Raw genomic sequence first — 27,969 nt, 5'->3', positions numbered from 1 at the left:
ATACCAAAGTACAACCCTCTTACAAAGGCAGAGGGGCGGGCAACTGGAGTCTCTCCCTGCGGTGGGAAACCCCACCAGTCACGTGATCTCATTTGCCCCTCCCATTTGACCGCGGATGGGCAGCATCTGCGCGTATGTTTCCGAGGCCCCGCCCGCTAGATGATGTAACACTGACGCCGCGCATGCTCACTGCATCCAGATGGGTGGTGTTTTCCTTTCCGCTCAGTGCTGAAGCCGATTCATTTGCGGCAGCAGGATCGGGAAAGGTCGGGATCACTGTCCGCGGGCCGAAGTTTTCACTTTCCCATCGGTGAGTATTGAGACCGATCCCGAGCGGGGAGATCTGATGTGGGCCGTAATCCCCGAACTGAGGGCCAGTTACTCATTCAGTACCCAGTTATCTGGGCTCGTCAGAAATGTGTTGACTTCACTGAATCTGCATTGAACGATCCAAACCAGGAGCCCAGGCTGTCTGTTTCCACAGAATTGAAATGGGAGTCCCGTCAGCCGGTCACGTGAGGCTGTTTACCGCCAATCTGCCCCGCCCTCCGCTTTGTGACGTAGGATCACGTGGTGTGCCAGCCGTGGGGCTGGTGTGTGAGTGGCAGATTCAGCTGTTGACTCTGTGAGGCTGGGTCCTGGTGTATCACAGTTTTTGATCCAAGTAAAATGGACCGGGGCTTCGAGCTGCCCGGGTTTATGAGGCGCTGAGTTCTCGGATCAGATCTTTGTTTCTGGAGTTCCTTTGGAAACAATGACTGCTGATCTGAGGAGAGACTCGAGGAAACCTGCAGATGCTGGAATTTCAAGCAACACACATAAAAGTTGCTGGTGAACACAGCAGGTCAGGCAGCATCTCTGGAAAGAGGTACAGTTAGGACAAGGGTCTCGGCCCGAAACGTCGACTGTACCTCTTCCTAGAGATGCTGCCTGACCTGTTGCGTTCACCAGCAACTTTTATGTGTGTTGCTTGTAACCTGAGGAGAGGATGCGTTCCCATTCCATCCTCACAGGTAGTGGCTGCTCTGTGTTTGCATCAGTAGAAATAAAATAGACCAGTGTTCAAACTGTGTTTGGAAATTCCCCCTCACTGTCACCTGTCTATCAGGCAGTGGAAATAAAACATAAACCCAAGATGCAGGAGATCGGCACTAAAAACTGAAAATATGTGAGGCCATTCTGATAAAACGTTATTAACCTGAATCGTTAAGTTTGTTCCTCTCCCCACAGCTGTTCCTTACCTGCTGAGTGTTTCTGGTAATTCCAGTTTTTTTTAATGTCACTCACCCTGGTCTGGTTTATATTTCCTGAAATGAACCTGTTTTAACCTGGGAATGCAATTGGCTCAGTCTGTGATAGTAGAACATGAAAGAAAGCACAACTTTTCCCTGGTACTGATATGTCTGTTATTCCTGGAAATGTGTTCTGTACATTGGTTGCTGACAAGGTTTACAAGAATAATCTCAGGAATGATCGGCTTTATGTATTGTCACGTACTCCGTGACGGGCTAAAGAACCAGCAGAATGGAAAACACTTTGAAGTCCAGTATTGTTATTAACTAATATTATTTATTAGTAACTATGCAATACAGTAATATAAATGCAGATATGTCAAACAGGTTAGCAATGAATATATATATATAGGAATATATAAAAACCAAGCTTCTTCAAGTCTAGGGGTAAATAGATCGTCTTACAATGATGAGTAAAGTTCAGTTCAGTTCGTGGTATTGAGTTGAGTAGTGATAGAGAGAGAGAGGGAGAGATTTGAGTCTTCAGGTGAGCTGATGCTGTCGATCTTCCTGTTGTCCTCTGAAATCCTTTTGAAGTCACTGACTGTGACCACAACAAAGGGGGCCGTTCTTCTGTGGTGGAATTATCAACCCACGCGAGGGTTGGACACACAAATAGCTCCCCACCGGTCACACCCTTTTCACACTGCAAGAGCCGCTGATCGATTCTCCAAAACCCACCTTTTCTATGGGCACAACAAAGCTCATTCAGTGTCCAAAACCATTGTGTCTGTAGGTCTATCATCTGACCTTCTATTTATCTCAGCGCACTGAATACCAACTGCCTATCAAGTAGCTCCTCCCTTCTCTCTGTAAGAATACAGAAGCTGAGAGTGTCCCTGCAAAAGTGTAAACATGCTGCTGAAAAACCATAACATCATCTCAAAGCAGTCTTCGTCTCTCTCTCCTTCTTTCTCTCTCTTTTAACAAGGTGTCTGGTGTTGAATACCCCTCTATCTCTCTTTTCAAAAGCACAGTTCATAGGGGTAATTCAGGACCCCCGTCACAGTATGAAGAGCATTTGATGGTTCTGGGCCTGTGCTCAATGGAGTTCAGAGGGACTGTGGGGGTGCTGGGGAGATGTACGGTTAAGTAAACCTACCGAATGCTGAAAAGCCTGGATACAGTGGACATGGAGAGGATGTTTCCATTAGATATTAATCTGACAGCACAGTCTCAGAATAAAGATGTTTCCCTTTAAAACTGAGGTGAGAGATTTTTTTTGGCAAAAAGCTGTCTGATGTGTGTGCGGGTTTCAGGTTACCAACCATTCCCTCCTTTCCCAGGTGTGTACAATTATGTTTCCATCATTAAAGGCTTGGTCTCCTGCGAAAGTGCTGTAGCAGGCCACAAATTGCTCCCAATAGTCTGGTCCCGATTCCCCAGGCTTAGGTTTTTATTAAAGTACCTTAGTGATATCTACAGGTTGGTGGAGAGCCCTTTCCAATGCTTGAATTATCTGGTCTGTCCGTTCATTCTCATTATGGTTTCCCGCTTGTAACTCCTGATAGGTTTGGTATCTCAATTCTGCCTTCTATTTCCGCCCCTCATCAGCTGAGAGAATCGTGCAGCAGAGACCGAATAAATCTTGCGGGGTCACTTTAAGCATTTGTAGAGTACTGCAGACATACTGAGCAAACTGTGCTGGTCTTTCTTTTCTATGTGGGGCCTGATTCATGATCATTATCATTTCTTAAGGCTTCCAGGGTGCATACACAGGAATCACTGAGGGCTGTCCCTCCTCCTGCTCGTGGACTGGGCATCATTCGGGTCGGCAATTATCTTTGTGGAGCCATTAACTCTGGGGTTTTATTGGATTCTTCCCTCCCTGTTTTGGAATAATCCTCGGTATTCCCTTTCTGGATCTCAGGGTATAGGGACCTCCCCTCCCCTGATGCTGCTGTTTTACCTGAGCCGCCACCGTATCTGAGTACTGGGAGAATTGGGGTTCGGGAGCACGGGTGCACGGGTCGGTATGCCAGACATGTGTTCGGGATCCCTTGTTTCCCTATCAGTTAGAACTTTAGACTGACGTTCCTGCCCTTCCCTCCTATGTAAGCCAGCCTTGGTTTGCTCACGTTGTTTTTCCTGCTCTCGTTTTCAGCGCCCATCCACCATTCACACTCCGGTTTTAGCGTCTTCCAACCTTTGGCATTCCTTTTGCAGTACATACCTCTGTCCCTTTGTCACATGCATTATTCCTCCAACTTGCTAATAATATACTGTTCCTCTTTACATCTGCCTTTTCCTTCCATTCCCTTTTCAACAACTTCCACTTCTTTCCACAGTTCTTTTTCCATATCAAATTTACTGCTTTTTCTCGTGAGGTAATATCCCACCACAGTCTGCTTGGCACTTCCAATATTGGGATCCTGTTTGTGACGCCGAATGTTGAAGTTAAATCTGAATAAAACTTGAGAGACCAGCTTCTTATCATCACCACAGTTTATTGCGTATTCTGCTGCAGGAGTTTGAGACCCAGTTGTCAAAGGGAAGGCATGTAAGCACTGCCACCAACTGACAAGTGGAATGAGTTAGTCAGGTTACAGCCGTATATTTATACATAGTAAGCCCCATACCTTACTGTTGGTAGATGTTATTTGAACTGGTACAGCCATCATGTCTGTTGGTGTAAAACTTAATTAATTAGATAAGAGAGCTCATAAGGATTTAGTTACAGAAGGATGTACCATCCAGTCCTTATCCATTGTTCCCTTTGTAAGGTCCTGACTTAATTACAGACAGATGTTCATTCCTGTCCTTATCAGTGAGTCCTCCTCTCTTTACTCAAACGAGGGTACAATGTATAATGTTATCAACTAACGAAGGTACAATGTACAATGTTATCAGCTCTCAGTCTGTCTCTCTGCAAGCTGCAGAGAACTGATAATGAGCCTGTCTCAGCTAACTGCTGATGACAGAGTTTACTTCAGTTCAACATTCCTGTTCAGTCCCAATTATTCTTTTAGCCAGAGGTTACATAGGTTCGAAATGATTTTTTAATATATCCTCAATTCCTCAGGAGGATTCAGGGAAAATATTTATGTCCAATACAGAAACTGGTGTTACCTGTGTGTATTGTGGTGATACAAAAGTTGCTGGAGAATTCGCAAGTGGAACGAAGTGGAGTGATATTTGGACACCTGACTTTTTAAAGTGTAATTTAGCAAGCAAACCACAGATGGACAATGTGCAAAAGCTCTGGTGAGAAAATACTTATTACCCGTTACAGGCCTGCTGCATAGTTTGTGTGAGAGTGCAGGTGAACTTGATCGAACACAGAGGAGATCAAAGTTCCTATCGACAGTGATTTGCTAGCTGTTAAAATGAATACCTCTCTCTATATAAAATTCACTGTGCACATGTTGTCACTGGGTAAAAAAATGCACGGTACAAGATTTATGTATACGCTGGTCATTACAAATTAGAGGGCACATTGGTGGGAAGGTGGGGAGATCTCCAGCGTCCCTGATGCCCTCAGCTACAAGATGTGCATCCAGCTGCAGCTTGTAACCCTGCACTTTAAGGAGCTGGAACTTGAAATGAGTGAATTCCAGGTCATCCAGGAGATGGAGGGAGTGATAGATATGACATGAGGAGAGGTGAGTTGCACCCAAGGTGCAGGACACAGGAAACTGGGTGAGAGTCAGGAAGGGGAATGAGGTTAAATATTCATTGCAGTGTACTCTTGTTGCTATCCCACACAACAACAGGTGGACCACTTTAGAAACTGTTGGGGAGATTACCTAGCAGAAAAAATTCAAAGGGATGACAGGGGATTCATTACTTAGGGGAATAGAATGAGAGGGAACTAATATCCTAGTGGTAAGGCTTGCTAGTGCTCATGTGGGGGAGGGGGTGATGTGGTTAAAATAGTTGTAGGGGGGAATGGGAGCCAGAATGACAGAACAGATAGTGGAGAGGGTGAATTCAATTGACTTTATTACATACATCCTTCATATACATGAGGAGTAGAAATCTTTACGTCTCCATCTAAATGTGTAACTTAGAGTCATTTATAATAAATAGTTTGTACATAAGACATAGAAGTCAATTGTATCAGCATGAATTAATCAGACTGATGGCCTGGTAGAAGATGATGTCCCAGAGCCTGTTGGTCCTTTTGCTGGGGTACCGTTTCCTGGATGGTAGCAGCAGGAACAGGTTGTAGTGGTGGTGAATTGGGTCCCCAATATCCTTTTTACACACCTGTCTCTGTAAATGTCCTGAATAGTGGAAAGTTCACACCTACAGATTCGCTGGGCTATCTGCACCACTCTCTGCAGGGTCCTACGATTTAGGGAAGTACAGTTCCCATACCAGGCAGTGATGCAGCCAGACAGGATACTCTCAGCTGTATCCCTTTGGAAGGTTCTTAGGATTTGGGGCCCCATCCCAGACTTCTTCAACCATCTGATGTGAAGGAGGTGCTGCTGTGCTCTTATCAAAACACAACCATGTGAGATCCTCGGTGATGTTTATGCCGAGGAACTTAAAGTTGTTCACCCTCTCAACCCCAGATCCATTGATGTCAATAGGGGTTAGCCTGTCTCCATTCCTCCTGTCGTCCACAATCACCTCCTTTGTTTTTGTGACAATCAGGGAGAGGTTGTTTTCTTGACATCTGTCAGAAGTTGTTCAGACCTCAGATAGAGCGAGCAATGAAATGGTTGAGCATGGTGTGATGAATGTGCTGAGCTGAGGATATCACAATGCAAGAAGCATCGTAGGAAAGCCAGATGAGCTCAGGACAGGGAATTATGATATTGTCGCCATTATTGGGATTTGGTTGCACCCAACAGTCTGAGGGATTGAGAGGAACAAATTTGTAGAGAGATCGCAGACCATGCCAAGAAACAAAGGTTGATTCAGTAACTGATTTTAACTTGCTATATTTTGACTGGGACTCCCATACTGTAAAAGGACTAGATGGGTTTGAGTTTGTCAAATGTGCCCTTAATCAGTACGTAGAATACCCGACATAGAAGTGTGTGATAAGCTGTTAGGAAATGATCCAGGGCTGGTGGCAGAAATCAGTGATCATAATGCCATGAAATTCAAAGCAAATATGGAAACAGATAGGTCTGGACCATGGGTTGAGATTCTAAATTGGAGAAAGGTCAATTTTGATGGTATCAAAGGATCTGACAAGTGTGGTTTGGGACAGGCTGTTTTTTGGCAAAGGAGTACTTGGTATGTGGGAGGCCTTCGAAGTGAAATTTTGAGGGTGTCTAATTTGTATGTGCCTGCCAAAATAAAAGTTGAAAGGTAACTGGTGCAGGGAACCTTGGTTTTCAAGAGATATTGAGGCCCCGGATATTTTGTTCCTCTAAATGCCTCAGACTGTTGGGAGCTACCAAGACTCATTAATGACTGCAATATCATAAATCAATACCCTGAGCTCATCTGACTTTTATTTTAGTTGTCTTCTGTTTTTTTTCTAAAAGCTTCCAAATAGTATTTGCTCTTTTTTTTGCCCTCTCTTTGGCTTTTATGTTGGCTTTGGCTTCTCATTTCAGCCACGGTTGTGTCCTCCTGCCTTTCCAATGCTTCTGCTTCGTTGGGATGTATCGATCACTCAGCTCCTGAATTGCTACCAGAAACTCCAGCCATTGCTGCTCCATTGTCACTCCTACCTTTTCCCTTCCAAACAAGTTTGGCCAGCTTCTCTGTCATAGAAACATGGAGAATTTCAGTATGGAAACAGGCCATTTGGCCCATCTAATCAATGCTGAAAAAACATTTAAGCTGTCTAATCCACCGGGACCATCGCCCTCCATACCCCTACCATCCAGGTACCTATCAAACTTCTTCGAAATGGTGAAACTGAGCTCATATTCACCACTTGTGCTGGCATCTCATTCCACACTCTCACAACCATTTCAATAAAGAGCTTTTCCACACGTTCCCATTAAATTTTCACCTTTCCCATTTACCCATGACTTCTGGTTGGCATCCCACCCAACCTCAATGGAAAAAGCCTGCTTGCATTTACCTTATCTATATTCTCATAATTTTGTATACTTCTAACAAATCCTCAAAGCAATGTATAATTTCCTTGTTTATGTTTACAGCCTTTTTCAGGTGTATAAGATGATGAGGGGCATTGATCGTGTGGCTAGTCAGAGGTTTTTTCCCAGGGCTGAGATGGCTAACACGAGGGGGCATAATTGTAAGCTGCTTGGAAATAGATACCGAGTGGATGTCAGGGGTAAGTTTTTTTACACAGAGAGTGGTGGGTGCGTGGGATGCACTGCCGGCTATTTGCGTGAGAATGTTTCAGTTACTGTGGGGCCAGGAACCCATGCAGCTCAGTGGGAACAGGGAATAATACCAATGGAGAGAGTCAAACTGAGCCAGGTCACAGATTGGAGATGACAGAAATGGCCCATTCTTATAGAGACAGAAAGAGCATCAGAGAGTTTGATTGTCATTCCAGATACCAGCACTGTGCCCAGTTAGAAGATGATTTCTCTCTCCAACTTGAGTTGAACTTCACTGTAACAGTGTGATGTCAGATCACACCTTGACAACTCAAGTGATCTCATCTGAAATCTTGTGCTTCACCCATTGATGGATTTTGTAAATCTTTTTACAGGTTAAGAATGACAAGGAATTTGTCTATGGGAATCTCGAACACAACACATCAGGTTTTCTGTCTCTGTCCAGATATTTAAGAAGTGGAGCAAGGGATTCACTCGATCATCCTTCCTGCTCAGATGTGGGGAGGGATTCACTCGATCATCTGACCGACTGACATGCCTGTCATTTTACACGGGGGGGAACCCGTTCATCTGCTCAGACAGTGGGAATGGATTCAGTCGGTCATTTCAACTGAAGGTACATCAGCAAGTTCACACTGGGACAAGGCCATTCACCTCTTCTGTGTGTGAGAACAGATTCAGTCGGTCTTCTCGCCTGTGGACACACCAGTCAGTTCACACTGGGCAGTGGCTGGTCATCTGCTGAATTTGTGGGGAAGAATTCACTCAGTCATCTGACCTAATGGCTCACCAGCGAGTTCACACCAGGGAGCGACCATTCACGTGCTCGGACTGTGGGAAAGGATTCACTCACTCATCTAGACTGAAATTACATCAGCAAGTTCACACTGGAGAGAGGCCGTTCACCTGCTCAGACTGCGGGAGGGGATTCACTCGGTCATCCGCCCTACTGGTACACAAGTCAGTTCACACTGGGGAGTGGCCATTCACCTGCTCAGACTGTGGGAAGGGATTCACTCGCTCATCTGAACTGAAGATACATCAGCGAGTTCACACTGGAGAGAGGCCATTCACCTGCTCAGACTGTGGGAAGAGATTCACTCAGTCATCTCAACTTAAGGTACATCAGCGAGTTCACACTGGGGAGAGGCCGTTCACCTGCTCAGACTGTGGGAAGAGATTCACTCATTCATCTCAACTTAAGGTACATCAGCGAGTTCACACTGGGGAGAGGCCGTTCACCTGCTCAGACTGTGGGAAGAGATTCACTCATTCATCCACCCTACAGAATCATCAGCGAGTTCACACTGGGGAGAAGCCGTTCACCTGCTTAGAATGTGGGAAGGGATTCACTCAGTCATCCCACCTGCTGGTACATCAGTCAATTCACACTGGGGAGAAGCCGTTCACCTGCTCAGTTTGTGGGAATAAATTCACTCTGTCATCCCACCTACAGAATCATCAGCGAGTTCACACTGAGGAGAAGCCGTTCACCTGCTCAGTCTGTGGGAAGAGATTCACTCATTCATCCAGCCTACGGAGTCACCAGCGAGTTCACACTGGGGAGAAGCCGTTCACCTGCTCAGAATGTGGGAAGAAATTCACTGATTCATCCACCCTACGGAGTCACCAGCGAGTTCACACTGGGGAGAAGCCGTTCACCTGCTCAGAATGTGGGAAAGGATTTACTCAGTCATCCCACCGACTGGCACACCAGTCAGTTCACACACAGGGGAAGCCGTTCACCTGCTCAGTTTGTGGGAAGGGATACACTCGGTCATCCTACCTACAGAGACATCAGCGAGTTCACACTGGGGAGAAGCCGTTCATCTGCTAAGAATGTGGGAAGGGATTCACTCAGTCATCTCAACTACGGGCACACCAGTCAGTTCACAGTGGGGAGTGGCCGTTGTTAATGAATCCCTTGGTTTCGTTTGCTGTGGACTGTCATTTTAAGAGAGAGAGAGAGAGAGAGAGATTAAGAAGGCTAATCAGTCTGATTTGCAGCTTGTTTATATCGCTCACAGCTTGTTCAGTTTTAACCAAGGGCACAAACACTAAGAGTCAAAGGAAGAAAAATGGAAGGATCAAAACCAGGGAACTAGTGGCAAGGGTCACTGTTTAGAACTATACTTTGCCCAGAAGGGTGGGTTAATTATCGAAACAGCGTACATTGCATGTGTGGTTGTCACCTCGTTTGATCCATTGGAGTGGATCGGATTTGGGGTATCCTGTGAAGACCACTTATGTCTTATGTGCCTGGGTGTGGTGTGGTAATTCACTTGAAGATGATACCCCTTGTGAAAAGTCACTTTCGGTGATAATTCGTATGTGGATTTGGAACGACGACGAATAAAATCTACAGTGACTATTCTCTTGTTTTACCAACATGGGACCTGTGGAACTCGACATAATTGCCTTCTCTTGACATTTACCCTGGATTACAAATATCTCTCTCTCATCACCTGTTCCATGGATGAACTGAACTTTCATACTTTACTCAAGACTCTAAGCCTGGTTTCCCCAGAGCTCAATATTTTGGGAGTTGTATTTAAACACATATATACACATAATACTGTTCACTTTTGTTTATCTTGCTTAAGTTACTATATTATAAGTAGATACTCGTAATGACAGTGGTTTTAACATCAAAACCAGACTCCAGGTGTAGTCTACTGCTGCTGGTTTGTTTCTAAAGCGCAACAAAATTGAGACCTGCGTTCGGGATATGAACAAATTCGGGGGCATATTTATTGATTAATTATCAATTTCATTGGGGAAATCCCTTTTGATTTATTTGCGTGTGAAAAATCAGCAGCAATGGATGTTGATAGATTTCTGGAAGCGCCAGTCTCTGAGGCATGAGAGGATGCCAGAAGGATTGGGTTGTTGAGTATTGCTAAAAGGTTAAAATTTGCTAAGGTGAAATTGACAATGAGGAGGGCACAGAGAAGCAGAAAAACAGAGAAGAGGCAGAAAAACAGAGGGAGGAAGCACAAAGACGGGCTGATTGAGCTGGAAAAGATGGAGAGATTGCAGCAAAGGCGTCTGGCATTAGACTCTGGTGATAAGTTTGAGGCCAGTCAGGAAGTTAAATTGGTACCTCCATTTGAAGAGGCGGATGTTGATAAATACTTCCAGCATTTTGAGAAGTTTGCTCAGAGTTTAAAGTGGCCAAAAGAGGGTTGGCCTATCCTCTTACAAAGTGTAATTAAGGGGAAGGCTCAGCAAGACTATTCTACTTTGACAGTTGATGAAGCAGCTGTTTTGGACATAGTGAAACAGGCTGTGCTCAAAGCTTACGGGTTGGTCCCAGAAGCAAAAGTTTAGAAATTTGAGGAAATCTGTTATATGGAATTTGCTTATGAGAAATTTGTGTGTTTTGACCGCTGGTACACATATAAAAATGTAAATGATGATTTTACCAGCTTGAAAGAGTTGGTTTTAATTGAAGAATTCAAAAGGTGCATCCCTGATGACATAAACATGTATTTAGATGAAAAGGATGCTGCCACTTTGCAGGTGTCTGCTAGATTAGCAGATGAGTTTGTTTTAACTCATAAGATTAAGTTTACGCCGAATAAGAGTTTCCAGAAGAGTAGCAGGGATAACCAGTGTAAACCAGAAATTAAAGCTGGGATTACTAACAAGTGCAAGGATGAAGGGCAGCAGTTGAAGGAGAAATATTCTTGTCTTACTTGTTACTATTGTAAGAAAGCTGGTCATATGATGGCTAATTGTTCCGTCCTGAAGAAGAAAAAGGAAAAGGAAGCAGTCCCAAATGCCTGTGAATCAGTATGTTGAAGCACCTATAAACCCACAGGGTTCTGAACATTCTGTTGAGGCTCAGTTAAGGACTGAGGGGTCTGACCGAGTTAAGAAGGTATTTGATTATTTTAAGCCAGATGGGTTTGTATTAGTAAAGGAAGGGTCAACCCCAGTACCAGTGACAATTCTTCGAGATACTGGGGATTCTCAGTCACTTATATTAGTGTTCTAAAGTTTGGTGATGAGATGGACATAGATGAGGTAAATCTTATTAAAGGCATTGGGGGTGGCATGGTTTCTGTGCCATTGCACAGGGTAACTTTATATTCGGTGTTGGTTTCGGGACCTGTTAAGATCAGATTATGCTCCGGTTTACAGGTGGAAGTTGTTACTTTGCTGTTAGGGAATGACCGGGCAGATGGTAAAGTTGTTCCTGCTGTGCAGTTGACAACTAAGCCAACCACTGACGACCCACAGATGGATTTTAACATTTATCCTTCCTGTGCAGTAACTCGAAGTATGGCTAAAAAGTCTGCCAATGCAGACGATTCTGGGCAGCATGATTCTGATAACCATGATAGCCAAAATCGGGATTCAGGTTATGATAACTTGTCAGGGACTTTTCTGCCTTCATTGTTTCAACAAGATTCAGGTAGTAAGTCTGATGGAATAGATTTATCCCTGCCTAGGAAGAAGTTTATAGCAGAACAGAACCGAGACCCTGAGATTGAAGCTTTAAAAGAAACAGCTCTCTCAGATAATGAGATTAAGAAAGTGCCAGTAGGGTATTATCTCAAGGATGGAGTGTTAATGAGGAAGTGGAGGCCATCTGCTATACCTGTGAGTGAGGAATGGGCAATTGTTCACCAAGTTGTAGTCCCTAAAGTTTATAGGACTAAAATTTTAGCTTTGGCCCACAGTATGCCCTGAGGTGGCCATTTCAGAGTGAATAAAACTGTAAACAGGATTATGAAACAATTTTACTGGCCTAATTTGAGGAAAGAGGTTGTGACCTTTTGCAGAACCTGTCACACTTATCAATTTGTGGGTAAACCTAATGAGGTCACCCCAGTGGCCCCACTCCGGCCTATACCTGTATTTGGTATACCCTTTTCTAAAGTTATAGTGGATTGTGTTGGCCCATTGCTAAAGACTGAATCCGGCCATCAGTATTTGCTAACTATTATGTGTACTGTATCCAGATTCCCAGAGGCAATACCTCTCAGAAATATTAAAGCTAAAACTGTAGCGAAGGCTCTTACCAAGTTTTTTACTTTATTTGGTTTACCTAAAGAAATCCAGTCTGATCAAGGAAGTAATTTTACATCTGGATTGTTCCAGCAGGTATTTTATGAACTGGGAGCTAAACAAATTACATTTTCTGAGTACCATCCGGAATCACAAGGGGCTTTAGAAAGATTTCCTTCTACCCTCTAAACAATGATTAAGACATACCGTGTTGAAAATGGAAAAGACTGGGATGAAGGAATACATTTGCTTTAGTTTGCAGTAAGAGAGTCAGCACAGGAGTTACAGGGCTTTAGTCCTTTTGAACTTGTATTTGGTCATAGAGTGAGGGGAACTTTGGCCTTGTTAAAGGAACAGTGGATTGATGGGGATGTACATGTTAACTTGTTAGACTATGTTTTGAAGTTCAAAAATAAACTACACCAAACTTGTAGTCTAGCAAGACAAAAATTAAAGATTTCTCAAAACAAAATGAAGTGTTGGTTTGATGAGTGGGCTTGTGAAAGAAAATACCAGGTGGAGGATAAGGTGCTTGCCTTATTTCGAAGGTTGACGAATCCACTTCAGGGGAAATTCAGTGGACCGTCTGAAATAGTCTCTCAAAGTAATGATGCGAATTATGTTACTAAAACACCCGACCGACGTCAACTAACACAGGTGGTACACATAAATATGATAAAGCCTTATTTTGACAAGCAGGCACCATCTGTGAGTGTTGTCAAAATATATGAATCTAGCAACCCTGAGAATGAAACAATTGACTCATCTAAGGCTACGTCCACACTAGACCGGATAAATCTGTAACCGAAGCTTTTGCTCTTCGTTTTGTCCTTCTGTCCACACTGAAATGGCGTTTTCCTCCCCCAAAAATGGAGATTTTGTTCAACATCCTCCAGAGTGTGTAAATTTGAAAACGCCGATTGTGCACAGCAGTGTGGACGGGGTAAACGGATATTTTTAAAAACGCTGTCATGACGTGCTGGTACAGATGGCGGCAGCGCGACATTTCATTGTTTTCTTGACGCAACCTCCCACACAACCTAACAATTTCAGAATAGACGGCAACAATACTGAAGCCTGAGGAGTTAAAAATGTACTTACCAAATACTTTGACCCATAGCTTACTGAATAAATAAGTATACTTACTTTGCCCTATTTTCTGTCCTTGCTTGTGTGAAGGTAGTTTACCTATTTATGCAAGTACTTCTTTCACAATAGATGTGTAACAGCCTAATGTAACATTGTATGGAAATACAAGCTAACACTGATGCAGACATGTTTTATACATTTAACAAGATGCTTTATTTGTCACGGACCCTTCTGGCAATCCCCCACCTTACTATTTACCTCAGGAATTGGGCTTCGATCCCCTCGTTTAATTTCCAATCATTCCCAGGTTCCACCAACTACACACACCTGCTTTCCATCAGAAAATGCAGGATAAAGACCCTGTGATCACAACAAGGAGCTGTCAGTTCATTGGTCAACTCGGGTGTGAGTAACCTTGTTTCATGGTTCTTAGGGACATTAGTTCCAAGTCTAGCATCGCTCCTGGAATCTCTCCAAACCCAAGGCTTCAGGTATATACCCTTCTGGAAACCGATTCCATGCTTGCTATGGTGATAACGCCTCCCGATTCTGTCCCCGCGCCCGTGTTCTGCACTTGCGTTGGTCCACCGCCACGCTTGTGCAAGTAATGTATTAATGTATTGCTTGTGCAAACATTCAATAGATGCAATTGTCACCTTTGCCCAGTAACTCATTTTATTGCACATGTTAAATACAGCAAAATAATACACAAAGACATGGCAAAAGTAAAGGTAAACAAATGAGGTAACAGCAAATTTCACTTTTGCCCAGTAATAAGCCTTATTGCATTTAGTTGTAGCTGTCGTCCCTTTCATCGATGAAGAGACTATGGCTGTAGAAAACATTTCTGGACAAACGCGCACCAAGTCTTTCATTTGACAATTTTCTTTTAAGTTTCTCTAGTCTAACTGGACAAACGCGCACCAAGTACACCGTTTCCTCTCCACTTGTTTTCCGTGTGTCTTGCGCATGCCCAGTAGGAGGAGATTCACCCAAATATCCATTCTAATGTGAACAGAGGTATTTTGAAAAACACCTGGTGTGAACGCCTATCGTTTTTAGGCCAAACCGGCATTTTCAAAATTATCCGGTCTAGTGTGGATGTAGCCTGAAACTTTTTACAAGCCAAACATGGTTCCAGTTAGGCTAATGAACTTGGTTGTTCTGGAAAACATTGATAACAAGTTGGCTCATCTGCAGCCAAAGCAACAACAACAGCTGAGGAATTAATTCTGAAGTTTAAAGATTTATTTCCCGAAGTTCCCAAGCAAACCACGGTCACAGTACATGACGTAGATATTGGTCAAGCCAAACCGATTAAACAGCAGTCATATCGCATGAATGTAGAAAAGCGTAAATTGGCTGAGCAAGAAATTGGGCTATTATTAGGCCTTCAAAATCAGATTGGAGCTCACCCTGTGTTATTGTGCCCAAATCTGATGGTAGTGTTAGACTTTCCACTGATTATAGGAAGGTAAATGCGGTAACATAAACAGATGCCTATTCTTTCTCTAGGGTGGATGATTGCATCGATAAGGTTGGAAAAGGTAAATTTCTTACAAAGATTGATCTGTTGAAAGGGTATTGGTATGTTCCATTGACGGACAGAGGTAGAGAAATTTCTGCATTTGTGACACCTACTGGGTTGTATGAATACAATGTTTTGCTGTTTGGAATGAAAAATGCTCCAGGAATATTCCAGAGAATGATTGATTCTGTAATTTGAGGGTTAGAACACACAGTTGCCTATATTGATGAGTTAGTCACAGGGAGTGACACTTGGGAAGAGCATATCTCTGCAGTAGAAAAGCTGTTTGACAGGCTTTCCCAGTCCAGCCTTACAGTTAAGAGTGAATTTGGCCGTCCCACTGTGACCTATCTTGGCTATGTAGTAGGTCAAGACAAGTTGGCTCCTGTTCAGGCAATTTCTGAAGTTCCTATTCCAACTGGTAAGAAGGCTCTTGAAAGGTTTCCAGAAATGGTTGGATATTATCGTAAGTTTTGGAAGAATGCTGATATCGCTCTTCCTCTGACTAATCTCCTGAAGAAGGGTGAAAAGTTTGTTTGGACCGAGCCTTGTTTGGAGGCATTTGATCGATTGAAAGTTATTATTTGAGATTAGGCCAATCAGTGTAGTGTCGTCAGCAAATTTAATTAGTAGATTGGAGCTGTGGGTGGCAACACAAGTCATGGGAATACAGAGAGTAAAGGAGGGGGCCAAGGAGACAACCCTGTGGGGTATGTGTGCTGAGGGTCAGAGAGACAGAGGTGAGGGAGCCCACTCTTACCACCTGCCGGCGATCTGACAGGAAGTTCAGGATCCAGCTACACAAGGCAGGGTGAAGGCCGTGGTCTCTGAGCTTCTTGTCGATACTTCACGCCTTCATATGGCTACCGCTCTGCCCATGACTGCAAGGAACTGCAGAGAACTTTGGAGAGTAGAGAACATCAGAGAAACAAGCCTCCCCTCCATGGACTCTTCCTACACTTCCCCTGTGTCGGAAAAGCAGGCCGTGTTCTCAAAGATCCTCACAACACACACATTCTTGCTGCAAACCCTCTCCCCCATCGGGGAAGGGATACAAAAGCCTTAAAGCATGTACCACCAGGCTTAAGGATGGTTTCCTGTCTGTGGCTATAAGCCAAATGAATGGTCTCCAGTATGATAAAATAGACTCGACCTCACAATGTAACTCGACAAGACCATGCACCATATGTCTATCTGCACTGCACTTTCTCTGCAGCCATAATGCTTTGTTACAGTTATTGTTTTGTCGTATATCAGCTTAATGTACTGTTGTAATGTATTGATCTGTGTGGCTGGTACGTCAGGCAAGATTTTCACTGTAGCTCGGTACGTGATAAAGATAAACAAATTCCCCATTTTAATGGTGTGGAAATATTAGACAGACTGAGATTCTGCTGTGTGACCTCAGAAGGAAACTTAACTGAACTGTTGTCATTTCTGAGGAATGCAGATAAATAGAAAAGGCTTCAATCTCGCATTATGATCTGCGGTATCTGGGATCAGGTGACCGGTTGTGGGTCTCCCATACCATTTATCAGAATCAGGTTTAATAGCACCAGCATATGTCATGAAATTTGTTGTTTCTGCGGCAGCAGTAGAACTTAATTCATAACAATAGATTTTAACTATGAATTATAATAATATTTATTAAATAGTTAAATTACTTCAGTGGTCCAAAACTAAAAATAAAAAAAAATGTAATAAACTCTTTTAATTGTGTGGAAATTCTGGAGCAAAGCTTAACTAAACTGTACAAGTTTATGAGAAGCTCAGAAAAATAGGAAAGGCTAAATTCTCACATGAATGCTCTGTGTTAAATGTTTAACCATCACGGTGACTGAAGGCAGCTGCAGGTTCATGAGGGACTGTTTTACTGTCAGATTCTGCAGTTCTTGTGGCTGCTCATCGCACCCAGGACTGAACCCTGGTCACTTGAGCATTGGAGGAGTCTGTTCGGCTGATGTTAGCCTTAAACTGGACTGGTGTTTAATATTGTGGATCTGTGAAAGATCAATCAGTTCTGTATCAAATCTCGTGTCTCAGGTACTTCCTGTCTCTACCACACTCACAATGTACACTAGAGAGGCCATTCGGCCCATCTGGTCCCTGCCCAGGTTTCTGTTCCATATCATTATATGAAAATCTATCCCTGCCGTTCCCCTCTCACTCTCCCTGTGATGACAAGTTGCAACTAGTCACCACTCCGTGGGATAGGAGATTTCCCTTGAATTTCAGAGAATCATAGAAATCTACAGCACATTACAGACCCTTTGGCCCACAATGTTATGACGACCATGTAACTTACTCTAGAAACTGCCTAGAATTACACTACCGCATAGGCCTCTATTTTCCTAATCTCCGTGTACCTATCTAAGAGTCTCTTAAAAGACCCTATTGTATCCGCTTCTACCACCGTTGCTGGCAGTGCATTCCACACACACACCACACTTTGTTCAAAAAACTTAGCTCTGACATCTCCTCTGTACCGACTACCAAGCAGCTTAAACCTATGCCCCCTCGTGTTAACCGTTTCAGCCCTGGGAAAAAGCCTCTGGCGATCCACACGACCAATGCCTCTCATCATCCTACACATCTGCATGAATTTCCTGCATGCTTCTCTCCAGGCTGAATAAGACGATGAGCACACTGTGGTTTTAATGTTCTTCAGGGCTCTGGTCTAAGGTGTTTAAGCTCCTTCTTCCCTGATCTTTTCAACGTTTTGTGTCACTCTCACTCATTTCAAAGGACTGTGCCTCTGACAGCTGGGTTGTTGCAATGCACCTCTAAAGTCTGACAGCAGACCAGCGAGTGAATGTTCGATGGAACAGAGTCAGAAACCAAATAATTACCAGCCTGAGTCAGGGCTTTTGGGCTCCGAGAAGAGATGGCCCATAGAGATTACAAGGAGGAGGAGAAAGAGAAATTAGACCAGCAGGATGTGGCTACAAGTGAAAGATCAGAAACATTTTGAAAATGTTTGATTGAAAAAAAAGGTGGTTAATTTCTGCAAATTACTGGAGGAAATCAACATATCAGGCAGCAAATGTGGAGAGGAATAAATGGAGAACGTTTAGGCCGAGTCCCTTCAGCATGCCTAGACTGTGTACTCCTCTGCTTAGTTGCTGCCAGCATTTTGTGTGTGGGCGTCTCTGTATTTCCAGCAACTTTTGTATTTCATATCTGCATTTGTAAGAGGATTATACCTTGGCATTAAATACATGGAATACCTGTTGATATTGAGTCCAGAACAAGGGGCCACAGTTTGAGGATAGAGGGGAAGCCTTTTAGGACAGAGATTAGGAAAAACTTCTTTACACAGAGAGTGGTGAATCTGTGGAATTCTCTGCCACAGGAAACAGTTGAGGCCAGTTCATTGACTATATTTAAGAGGGAGTTAGATATGGCCCTTGTGGCTATGGGGGTCAGGGGGTATGGAGGGAAGGCTGGGGCGGGGTTCTGAGTTGGATGATCAGCCATGATCATAATAAATGGTGGTGCAGGCTCGAAGGGCCGAACGGCCTACTCCTGCACCTATTTTCTATGTATGTTTCTATGTATATTGTTTGTGGGAGCCGCCAACACAAAAAAAAACTGAGCTGTGGATATCGAACTAGTGCTTGCAGAAACTTTTAATGGCATCGTGATTACGCATAAATCCTTGCGATAAAAATGTCGCCGTCGCCGAAGCACCGATCAAATGCGCAGGCGTCAGGGTTGTTAGCGAATATCACGCTTGCGCAAAGTATACAAAAGGCCTCTGATTATTCGGTGAAGGTTAGAGCGGGTTTGCGGGAGGGACAGTCGCTGTGACCCACAATCCTGGGACAGTCCAGCTCTCTCGTCCCTCTCTCTCTGCCCCACGATCCGTACACGGGTCCCGGGGAGCTTCCGGCTGATGAGGGAATGGGAACCGATGGATCTCTCAGACAGAGCTGAGCTCCAGCTATCTAAATGCAAGGATTAGGAACTCGGAGAAACGGAACAAAATCTTTTACATCACCGGTTGAGAAAATCACCTTTGTTCTACCTCCAATCACAAACCAGAGAAAAATTGTAGATGTTGGAAATCCATGCAACAGACACAAAACGCTGGAGGAATTCAACATTAGTACTCTTTTCCATAGATGCTGCCTGGCCTGCTGATTTCCTCCAGCATTTTTTGTGTGCTCCTTGTTCTACCTCCTCTGGTGAGAAAATCCTTCATTACCCATTACAGGCCTGCTACATAGGTTGTGTGAGAGTGCAGATGAACTCGATCAAACCCAGATGAGATCAAAGTTCTTATCGCCAGTGATTTGGTTGCTGTTGAAATGAATACCTCTGTATATAAAGTTCAGTTTTCACATGTTGTCACTGGGCAAGAATTGTACAGCACAAGATTTTTGCAGACACTGGTCATTACAAATTAGAGGGGACATTAGTGGGAAGGTGGGGAGACCTCCAGTGTCCCTGATACCCTCACATACCTGACTCCCTGTAACCCTGCACGTTAGGGAGTTGGAGCTGGAAATGGATGAATTCCGGATCATTCAGAAATCAGAGGGGATGATAGATATGATACGAAGAGAGGTGAGTTACACCCAAGGTGCAGGACACAGGAAACTGGATGAGAGTCAGGAAGGAGAATGAGGTTAAATAGCCATCACAGAGTACTCTTGTGGCCATCCCCCAGGACAACAGGTAGACCACATTAGAAACTGTTCGCAGGGAATTAGCTAGCACAGGAAAGTCAAAGGGGATTTGTTAGTTAGGGGAACAGAACTAGAAGGGGACTAATATCCTAGTGGTCATGCTTGCTAGTGCTAGTGGATGTTAAACTGAAGTTGCAGGGTGGATGGGAGCCTGAATACCAGAACAGATAGTGGAGTCATTGAAGTGAATTGACTTTATTACTTACATCCTTCATATACATGTGGAGTAGAAATCTTTATGTTCCGTCTCCATCTAAATGTGCAATTTGTAGTAATTTGTAATAAACAGTATGTACATCAGAATGGTCAATATAATATAGAAATACAATTGTATCAGCATAAATATATGAGTCTGATGACCTGGTGGAAGGAGCTGTCCCAGAGCCTGTTGGTTCTGGCTTTCATGCTGTGGTACCATTTCCCGGATGGTAGCAGCTGGAATAGTTTGTGGTTGGGGGTGAATCAGGTCTCCAGTGATCCATCAGGCCCTTTTTTACACATCTGTCAGTGTAAGTGTCATGAATAGTGGAAAGTTCACATCTACAAATGCACTGGGCTGTCCGCACCACTCTCTGCAGAGTCCAGCGATTGAGGGAGGTACAGATCCCATACCAGGCAGTAATGCAGCCAGCCAGGATGCTCTCTATTCTGCCCCTGTAGAAAGTTCTTTACATTTGGGGGCACATTCCAAACTTCTTCAGCTTCTGAGGTGAAACTGGCATGCTTGTGCCTTTTTCACCACACAGCCGGGATGTACAGACCACATGAGATCCTCGACGATGTTTGTGCCGAGGAACTTAAATCTGTTTACCCTCTCAACTCCAGATCCATTGATGTCAATACGGGTTAGCCTGTCTCCATTCCTTCTGTAATCCACAACCAGCGCCTTTGTTTCTGTGACATCGAGGAAGTGTTTGTTTTCTTGACACCAGTCAGATGTTGTTCAAACTTCAGACAAAGTCAGCAATCAAAAAGTTGAGCATGGTGCTTCGAATGTACTGAGCTGTGTAAATCAAATGCAAGAAACATCATGGAAAAGCCAGATGAGCTCAGTGCATTGAATTCTGATATTGTTACCATTACTGGGACTTGGTTGAAGCCAAAAGTCTGAGGGATTGAGAGGAACAAATTTACAGAGAGATCACAGACTATGCCAGAAACAAAGACTGATACAGTAAGTGATTTTAACTTTCCATATATTGACTGGGCGTCCCATACTGTAAAAGGACTAGATGGGGCAGAGTTTGTCAAATGTGCTCTCAACCAGTAGAATTCTCAAAGTAGAAGTGTGCAATAAGCTATTAGGAAATGATCCAGGGCTAGTGACAGAAATTAGTGTATGGGAAGACTTTGTACCTAGTGATCATAATACCATGAGATTCCAAGTAAATATGGAAAGAGAGAGGTCTAGACCACAGGTTGAGATTCTAACTTGGGAAAGGTCAATTTTGGTGGTATCAGAAAGGATCTGACAAGTGCGAATTGGGACAGGATGTTTCTGGCAAAGGAGCACTTGGTAAGTGGGAGTTCTTCAGAAGTGAAGTTTCGAGGGTTGTATGTGCCTGTCAAAATAAAAGTTTGGTAACTGGTGCAGGGAACCTTGGTCTTCCAGAGATATTGAGGCCCCAGATATTTTGTTTCTCTAAATGCCTCAGGCTGTTGGGTGCTACCAAGACTCATTAGTGACTACAATATTATAATTCCACGCCCTGAGCTCAGCTGACTTTTTTTGAAGTCATCTTCTGTTGGTTTCTAAAAGCTTCCCAATAGTTTTTGCTCTTTTGTTTGCCCTCTCTTTGTTTTTTACATTGGCTTTGGCTTCTCATTTCAGCCATGGTTCTGCCCTCCAGACTTTACGATGCTTCCAGTTCTTTGGGATGTATCTATCACTCACCTCCCGAATTGCTCCCAGAAACTCCAGCCATTGCTGCTCTGTTGTCAGTTTCTACCAGTTTCCCCTTCCAATCAAGTTTGGCCAGCTTCTCTGTCATAGAAACATGGAGAAGGTCAGTGCAGAAACGTGCCCACTCTGGACGATCACTGAATGGTAATCTATACTGTGAATGGTATCTATAATGTGAAAAAGACTAAGGAGCTGGTGGTAGACCTGAGGAGAGCTAAGGTACTGGTGACCCCTGTGTCCATCCAGGGGGTCAGTGTGGACATGTGGTGGCCAGTGCTATCATGTTTGCTGTTGTGTGCTGGGGCAGCAGGCTGAGGGTAGCAGACACCAACAGAATCAACAACTCATTCGTAAGGCCAGTGATGTTGTGGGGATGGAACTGGACTGTCTCACGGTGGTGTCTGAAAACAGGATGCTGCCTAAGTTGCATGCCATCTTGGTCAATGTCTCCCATCCTCTACATAATGTACTGGGTGGGCACAGGAGTACATTCAGCCAGAGACTCATTCCACCGAGATGCAGCACTGAGCGTCATAGGAAGTCATTCATTCCTGCCTGTGGCCATCAAACTTTACAACTCCTCCCTTGGAGGGTCAGACACTCTGAGCCAATAGGCTGGTCCTGGACTTATTTCATAATTTACTGGCATAATTTACATATTACTATTTAACTATTTATAGTTCTATTACTAGTAATTATTTATGGTGCAACTGTAACAAAAACCAATTTCCCCCAGGATCAATAAAGCATGACTATGACTATACGAGGAGGCAAAATAGATAGGGTAGATTTTACATAGCATTCTTGCATCGGTATTTACTCAGGAGACAGATACCCATTCAAACTTCTCATCAAATGGTGGAATCGAGCTCACATGCATCACTTGTGCTGGCATCTCATTCCACACTCTCAACCATTTCACTGAGAGGTTTTCCACATGTTCCCCTTAAATTTTCACCTTCCCCACTTACCCATGACCTCTGGTTGTCGTTCCACCCAAACTCAGTGGTAAAAGCCTGATTGCATTAACCCTCATAATTTTGTATACTTCTAACAAATCCTCAAATCATGTATAATTTCCTTGTTTATGTTTAAAGCCTTTTTTAGGGGTCTAAGATGATGAGGGGCATTGATCATGTGGATAGTCAGAGGCTTTTCCCAGGGCTGAAATGGCTAACATGAGGAGCCTGAATAACAGAACATATAGTGCAGAGTTGTGGAGACAGATGTTGTTCAGACTTCAGATAAAGTCAGGAATGAAAAGTTTCAGCAACTTTAGTTTAATCCCACACACACACACACACACACACACACACAAACCCACCTTCCACCATGCAGCTCTATCACCCCTTTGGCTTTCATCTCCCAGATCAATAAAAAGGAGGTACATACCAGTTACAAGTAAATAGGAACAAATGGGGTACTTATGAAGTACAGGATATTCAAGTGAACACTTACGAAAGAAATAAAAGAAGGCATGAGGTTGCCCAGCAGACAAGGTGAAGGAGAATGTTCAGGGACTCTGCAGATATGTTCAGAGTGAAAAGATTGCAAGGGAGAAAATTAATCCTCTGAAAGATCAGAATGGTAATCCATATGAGGAGACAAAATAGATGGGGGAGATTTTTTTGCCATCTGTATTTACTCAGGAGATGGTCACAGGGTCTATAGAAGTGAGGCAAAGCAGCATCAACTTCATGGACCCTGTACAGATTACAGAGGTGGAGGTGTTTGCTGTCTTAAGGCAGATTACCATGGAAAAATCACCAGGGCCTGACAAGTTGTTCCCTATGACCCTGTGGAAGACAAGTGCAGAAATTGGTGGGGCCCAAGCACAGGTATTTAAATCACAGGTGAGGTACTGGAGGTTTGGAGCCAATGTTATTCCGCTGTTCAAGAAAGGCTCCAAATATAAACTAGGAAATTATACGTTGGTGAGCTTGACATCAGTAGTGGAAAAGTTATTGGAACGTATGTGCAGGAACTGGATATATAATTATTTGGATAGATGTGGACTGATTAAGGATAGACAGCATTGCTTTGTGCACGGTAGGTCATGTCTAACCAATCTTATAGAGTCTCTCGAGGAAGTTATCAGGAAAGTGGATGAAGGCAAGGCAGTGGATGTTGTCTACATGGACTTTAGCAAGGCACTTGACAGAGTCTCATATGGGGGGTTGGTCAAGAAGGTTCAGTCACTCAGCATTCAAGATGAGATAGTAAATTGGATGAGACACTGTCTTTGGGAGAAGCCAGACTGTGGTAGCAGATGGTTGCCTCTCTGACTGGAGGCCTGAGACTAGTGGTGTGCCACAGGGATCAGTGCTGGATCTGTTGCTGTTTGTCATCTATGTCAGATATCTGGATGATAACATGGTTAGATGTATCAGCAAATTTGTGGCTGACACCAAGGCTGGGGGTGTAGTGGACAGTGAGGAAGACTATCATGGCTTGCAGAGCAATCTGGACACACTGGAAAAAATGCGTTGAGAAACAGAAAATGGAATTTAATGCAGACAGGTGTGAAGTGTTGCACGTTGGTAGGAACAAGGTCTTACACAGTGACTGGTAGGGCTCTGAGGAGTGATGCAGAAGGAAGGGATCTGGGAACGCAGGTCCATAGTTCACTAAAAGTGGTGCCCCAGTTAGGTAGGGACGGAAAGAAAGATTGTGGCACATTGGCCTTCATAAACCAAAGTACTGAGTACAGGAGATAGATGTTATGTTGACATTGTATAAGAAATTGGTGAAACCTAATTTGCACTGTTGTGTGCAGTTTTGGTCACCTACCTACAGGAAAGATGTTAAAGAGGTTGAAAGAGTTCAGAGAAAATTTGCAAGGATGTTGCCACGTCTGGAGAATTTGATTATAAGGAAAGATTGAACAGATCAGGCCTTTATTTGTTGGAACGTAGAAGATTGAGGGGAGATTTGATGGAGGAGTACCAAAATTATGAGGGGTATAGATAGGGTAAATGCAAGCTGGCTTTTACCACTGAGATTGGGTGGGAATACAACCAGAGGCCATGGGTTAAGAGTGAAAGGTGAAACGTTAAGGGGAAAATGAGGGGAAACTTCTTCACACAGATGGTCATTCGGGTGTGAAATGAGCAGTTAGCGCAAATGGTGAATGTGAGCTCAATCTCGACACTTAAGAGGTATGAGTAGGTACCTGGATGGTAGAGATATGGGAGTAGAAAGTTTAGTTCAGCACAAACTAGATAGGCCGAAGGGTCTGTTTCTGTGTTGTACTTTTCTATGACTGTGACAAGAACCTTAAATAATACTAATATTCACTTTAATTCCTTTTAACAGACCAACCATTCATCTCAGCAGCAAATTTTTATACGGTGTTTAAACTGTGGCACTTTAAATTAACAGTGCATAAAAGAAAATCCCAGCTGCAGGTCAACAAAGGCTATTTGTGTGAGAGTGTTTCAGTTACTGTGGAGCCAGAGACCTATGTAGCTCAGTGGGAACAGGGAATAATACCAGTGGAGAGAGTCAAACTGATCCAAGTCACAGATTTGAGACGGCAGAAATGCACCATTCGTATATAGACAGGAAGAGCATCAGACAGTTTAATTCCAGGTACCAGATACCATTTAATTCCATATACCAGCACTCTGCACAGTTAGAAGATGATTTCTCCTTCCAACTTGGGTTGACTGTCACTGTAACAGTGTGATGTCAGATCGCGCCTTAGTGACTAAAGTGATCTCATCTGAAATGTTGTCCTTCACCCATTGATGGATTTTGTAAATCTTTTTACAGGTTAAAAACTACAAGGAATTTGTCTATGGGAATCTTGAACACAACACACCAGTTTTGCTGTCTCTGTCCAGATATTTAAGAAGTGGAGCAAGGGAACCACTCGATCATCCTTCCTCCTCAGACTGTGGGGAGGGATTTACTCGATCATCTGACTGACTGGCACGCCCATCATTTTACACATGGGGAGAGGCCATTCACTTGCTCAGACTGTTGGAATGGATTCCCTCAGTCATCTCAGCTGAAGGTACATCAGTAAGTTCACACTGGTCAAGACCATTCACCTGTTCTGTGGGTGAGAAGGGATTCAGTCAGTCTTCCCACCTGTGGACACACCAGACAGTTCACACTGGGCAGAGGCTAGTCATCTGCTGAATTTGTGGGAAGGATTCTCTCGGTCATCTGACCTCATGGCTCACCAGCGAGTCCACACTGGGGAGAAGCCATTCACCTGCTCAGAATGTGGGAAGAGATTCACTCGTTCATCCACCCTACAGAGTCACCAGCGAGTTCACACAGGGGACAGGCCATTCACCTGCTCAGACTGTGGGAAGGGATTCACTTTGTCATCTCAGCTACTGAGCCACCAGTCAGTTCACACCGGGGAGTGGCCATTCAACTGTTCAGACTGTGGGAAGGGTTTCACTTGGTCACCCGACCTACTGGTGCACCAGCGAGTTCACACCGGAGAGAGGCCGTTTACCTGTTCAGTCTGTGGGAAGAGATTCACTCGGTCATCCGACCTACAGAGTCATCAGCGAGTTCACACTGGGGAGAAGCCGTTCACCTGCTCAGAATGTGGAAAGGGATTCACTCAGTCATCCAACCTACAGAGTCATAAGCGAGTTCACACTGGGGAGAAGCCCTTTACCTGCTCAGACTGTGGGAAGAGATTCTCTCATTCATTTCACGTACTGACCCACCAGCGAGTTCACACTGGGGAGAAGCCGTTCACCTGCTCAGAATGTGGGAAGGGATTCAATCAGTCATCCACCCTACTGAGTCACCAGCGACTTCACACTGGGGAGAGGCCGTTCACCTGCTCAGAATGTGGGAAGAGATTCACTCGATCATCCGACCTACTGAGTCACCAACGAGTTCACACTGGAGAGAAGCCTTTCACCTGTTCAGAATGTGCAAAGAGAGTCAGTCGATCATCTGACTTACAGAGTCATCAGCGAGTTCACACTGGAGAGAAGCCGTTTACCTGCTCAGAATGTGGGAAGAGATTCACTCGATCATCCACCCTACAGCGTCACCTGCGAGTTCACACTGGGGAGAAGCCGTTCATCTGCTCAGTCTGTGGGAAGAGATTCACTCGATCATCCACCCTACAGAGTCATCAGCGAGTTCACACTGGGGAGGGGCCGTTCACCTGCTCAGACTGTGGGAAAGGATTCACTCAGTCATCCCAACTACTGGCACACCAGTCAGTTCACATTGGGGAGCGGGCATTGATATGAATCTCGAGGTTTCATTTCCTGTGGACTGTCATTTTAGGGGAGAGAGAGAGAGAGAGATTGAGAAGGTGAATCAGTCTGACTTGTAGCTTGTTTACATCACTCGCAGCTTGTTTAGTTTTAACCGACAGACACTCAGAGTCAGACAGAGACAAAGGAGGTAAAATGGAAGGATCAAAAGAAGGGAACTAGTGGCCAAGGGTCACTGTTTAGAACTTTCCTATGCCCACAAGGGTGGGTTAATTATTGATTCAGTGAACATCGAATGTGTGGTTATCACCTCATTTGATCCATTGGAGTGGATCGGATTTGTGAAGACCACTTATGTCTTATGTGCCTGGGTATGGTCTGGTAATTCACTTGAAGATGATACCCCTTGTGACAAGTCCCTTTCGGTGATAATTCGTACGTGGATTTAGAACGACAACGGATAAAATCTACAGTGACTGTTCTCTTGTTTTACCACCGTGGAACCTGTGGAATTTGACATAATTGCCTTGTCTCGACATTTACCCTGGATTACAAATATCTCTCTCTCATCAACGATTCCATGGATGAACTGAACTTTCATACTTTACCATCTCAAGACTCTAAGCTCAATAGTTTGGGAGTTATATTTAAATATATACATATATATATATATATATATATATATATATACACACACACACACACATGTCACACTGTTCAATTTTGTTTACCTTGTTTTAGTTACTATCTTATAAGTAGATACTAATAAAGGTAGTGATTTTAACATCAAAACCAGACTCCAGGTGTAGTCTATTGCTACTGGTTCGTTTCTAAAGCATTACGGTTCGTAACAAAATTGGGGCCTGCGTCCGGGATATGAACAAATTTGGGGGCATATTGATTATCAGTTTCATTGGGGAAATCCCTTTTGATTTATTTGTGTGTGAAAAATCAGCAGCAATGGATGTTGATAGATTTCTGCAAGCGCCAACCTCTGAAGCATTAGAGGATGCCAGAAGGATTGA

At 43.9% G+C, this 27,969-nt stretch overlaps 2 protein-coding genes across 2 annotated transcripts in view; one reads left to right on the top strand and one right to left on the bottom strand.

Annotated features, from left to right (window-relative positions):
* Positions 1-27,969, bottom strand: part of LOC140206847 (uncharacterized) — a 69,082-nt gene that overhangs the window by 6,910 nt on the left and 34,203 nt on the right. The window lies entirely within an intron of this gene.
* On the top strand, positions 187-27,648 carry LOC140206848 (uncharacterized). Its single transcript, XM_072275097.1, is given in 3 exon segments — positions 187-310; positions 7,891-9,404; positions 25,937-27,648. Coding segments are annotated over 2 exon segments (2,148 nt in total). The 5' UTR covers positions 187-310; positions 7,891-8,297; the 3' UTR covers positions 26,978-27,648.

The sequence above is a fragment of the Mobula birostris genome, chromosome 13 (assembly GCF_030028105.1).
Source record: "Mobula birostris isolate sMobBir1 chromosome 13, sMobBir1.hap1, whole genome shotgun sequence".
Taxonomy (NCBI): Eukaryota; Metazoa; Chordata; class Chondrichthyes; order Myliobatiformes; family Myliobatidae; genus Mobula; species Mobula birostris.
Note: the sequence above shows the minus strand (reverse complement) of the source record. Positions and strands in the feature narration are given on the sequence as shown.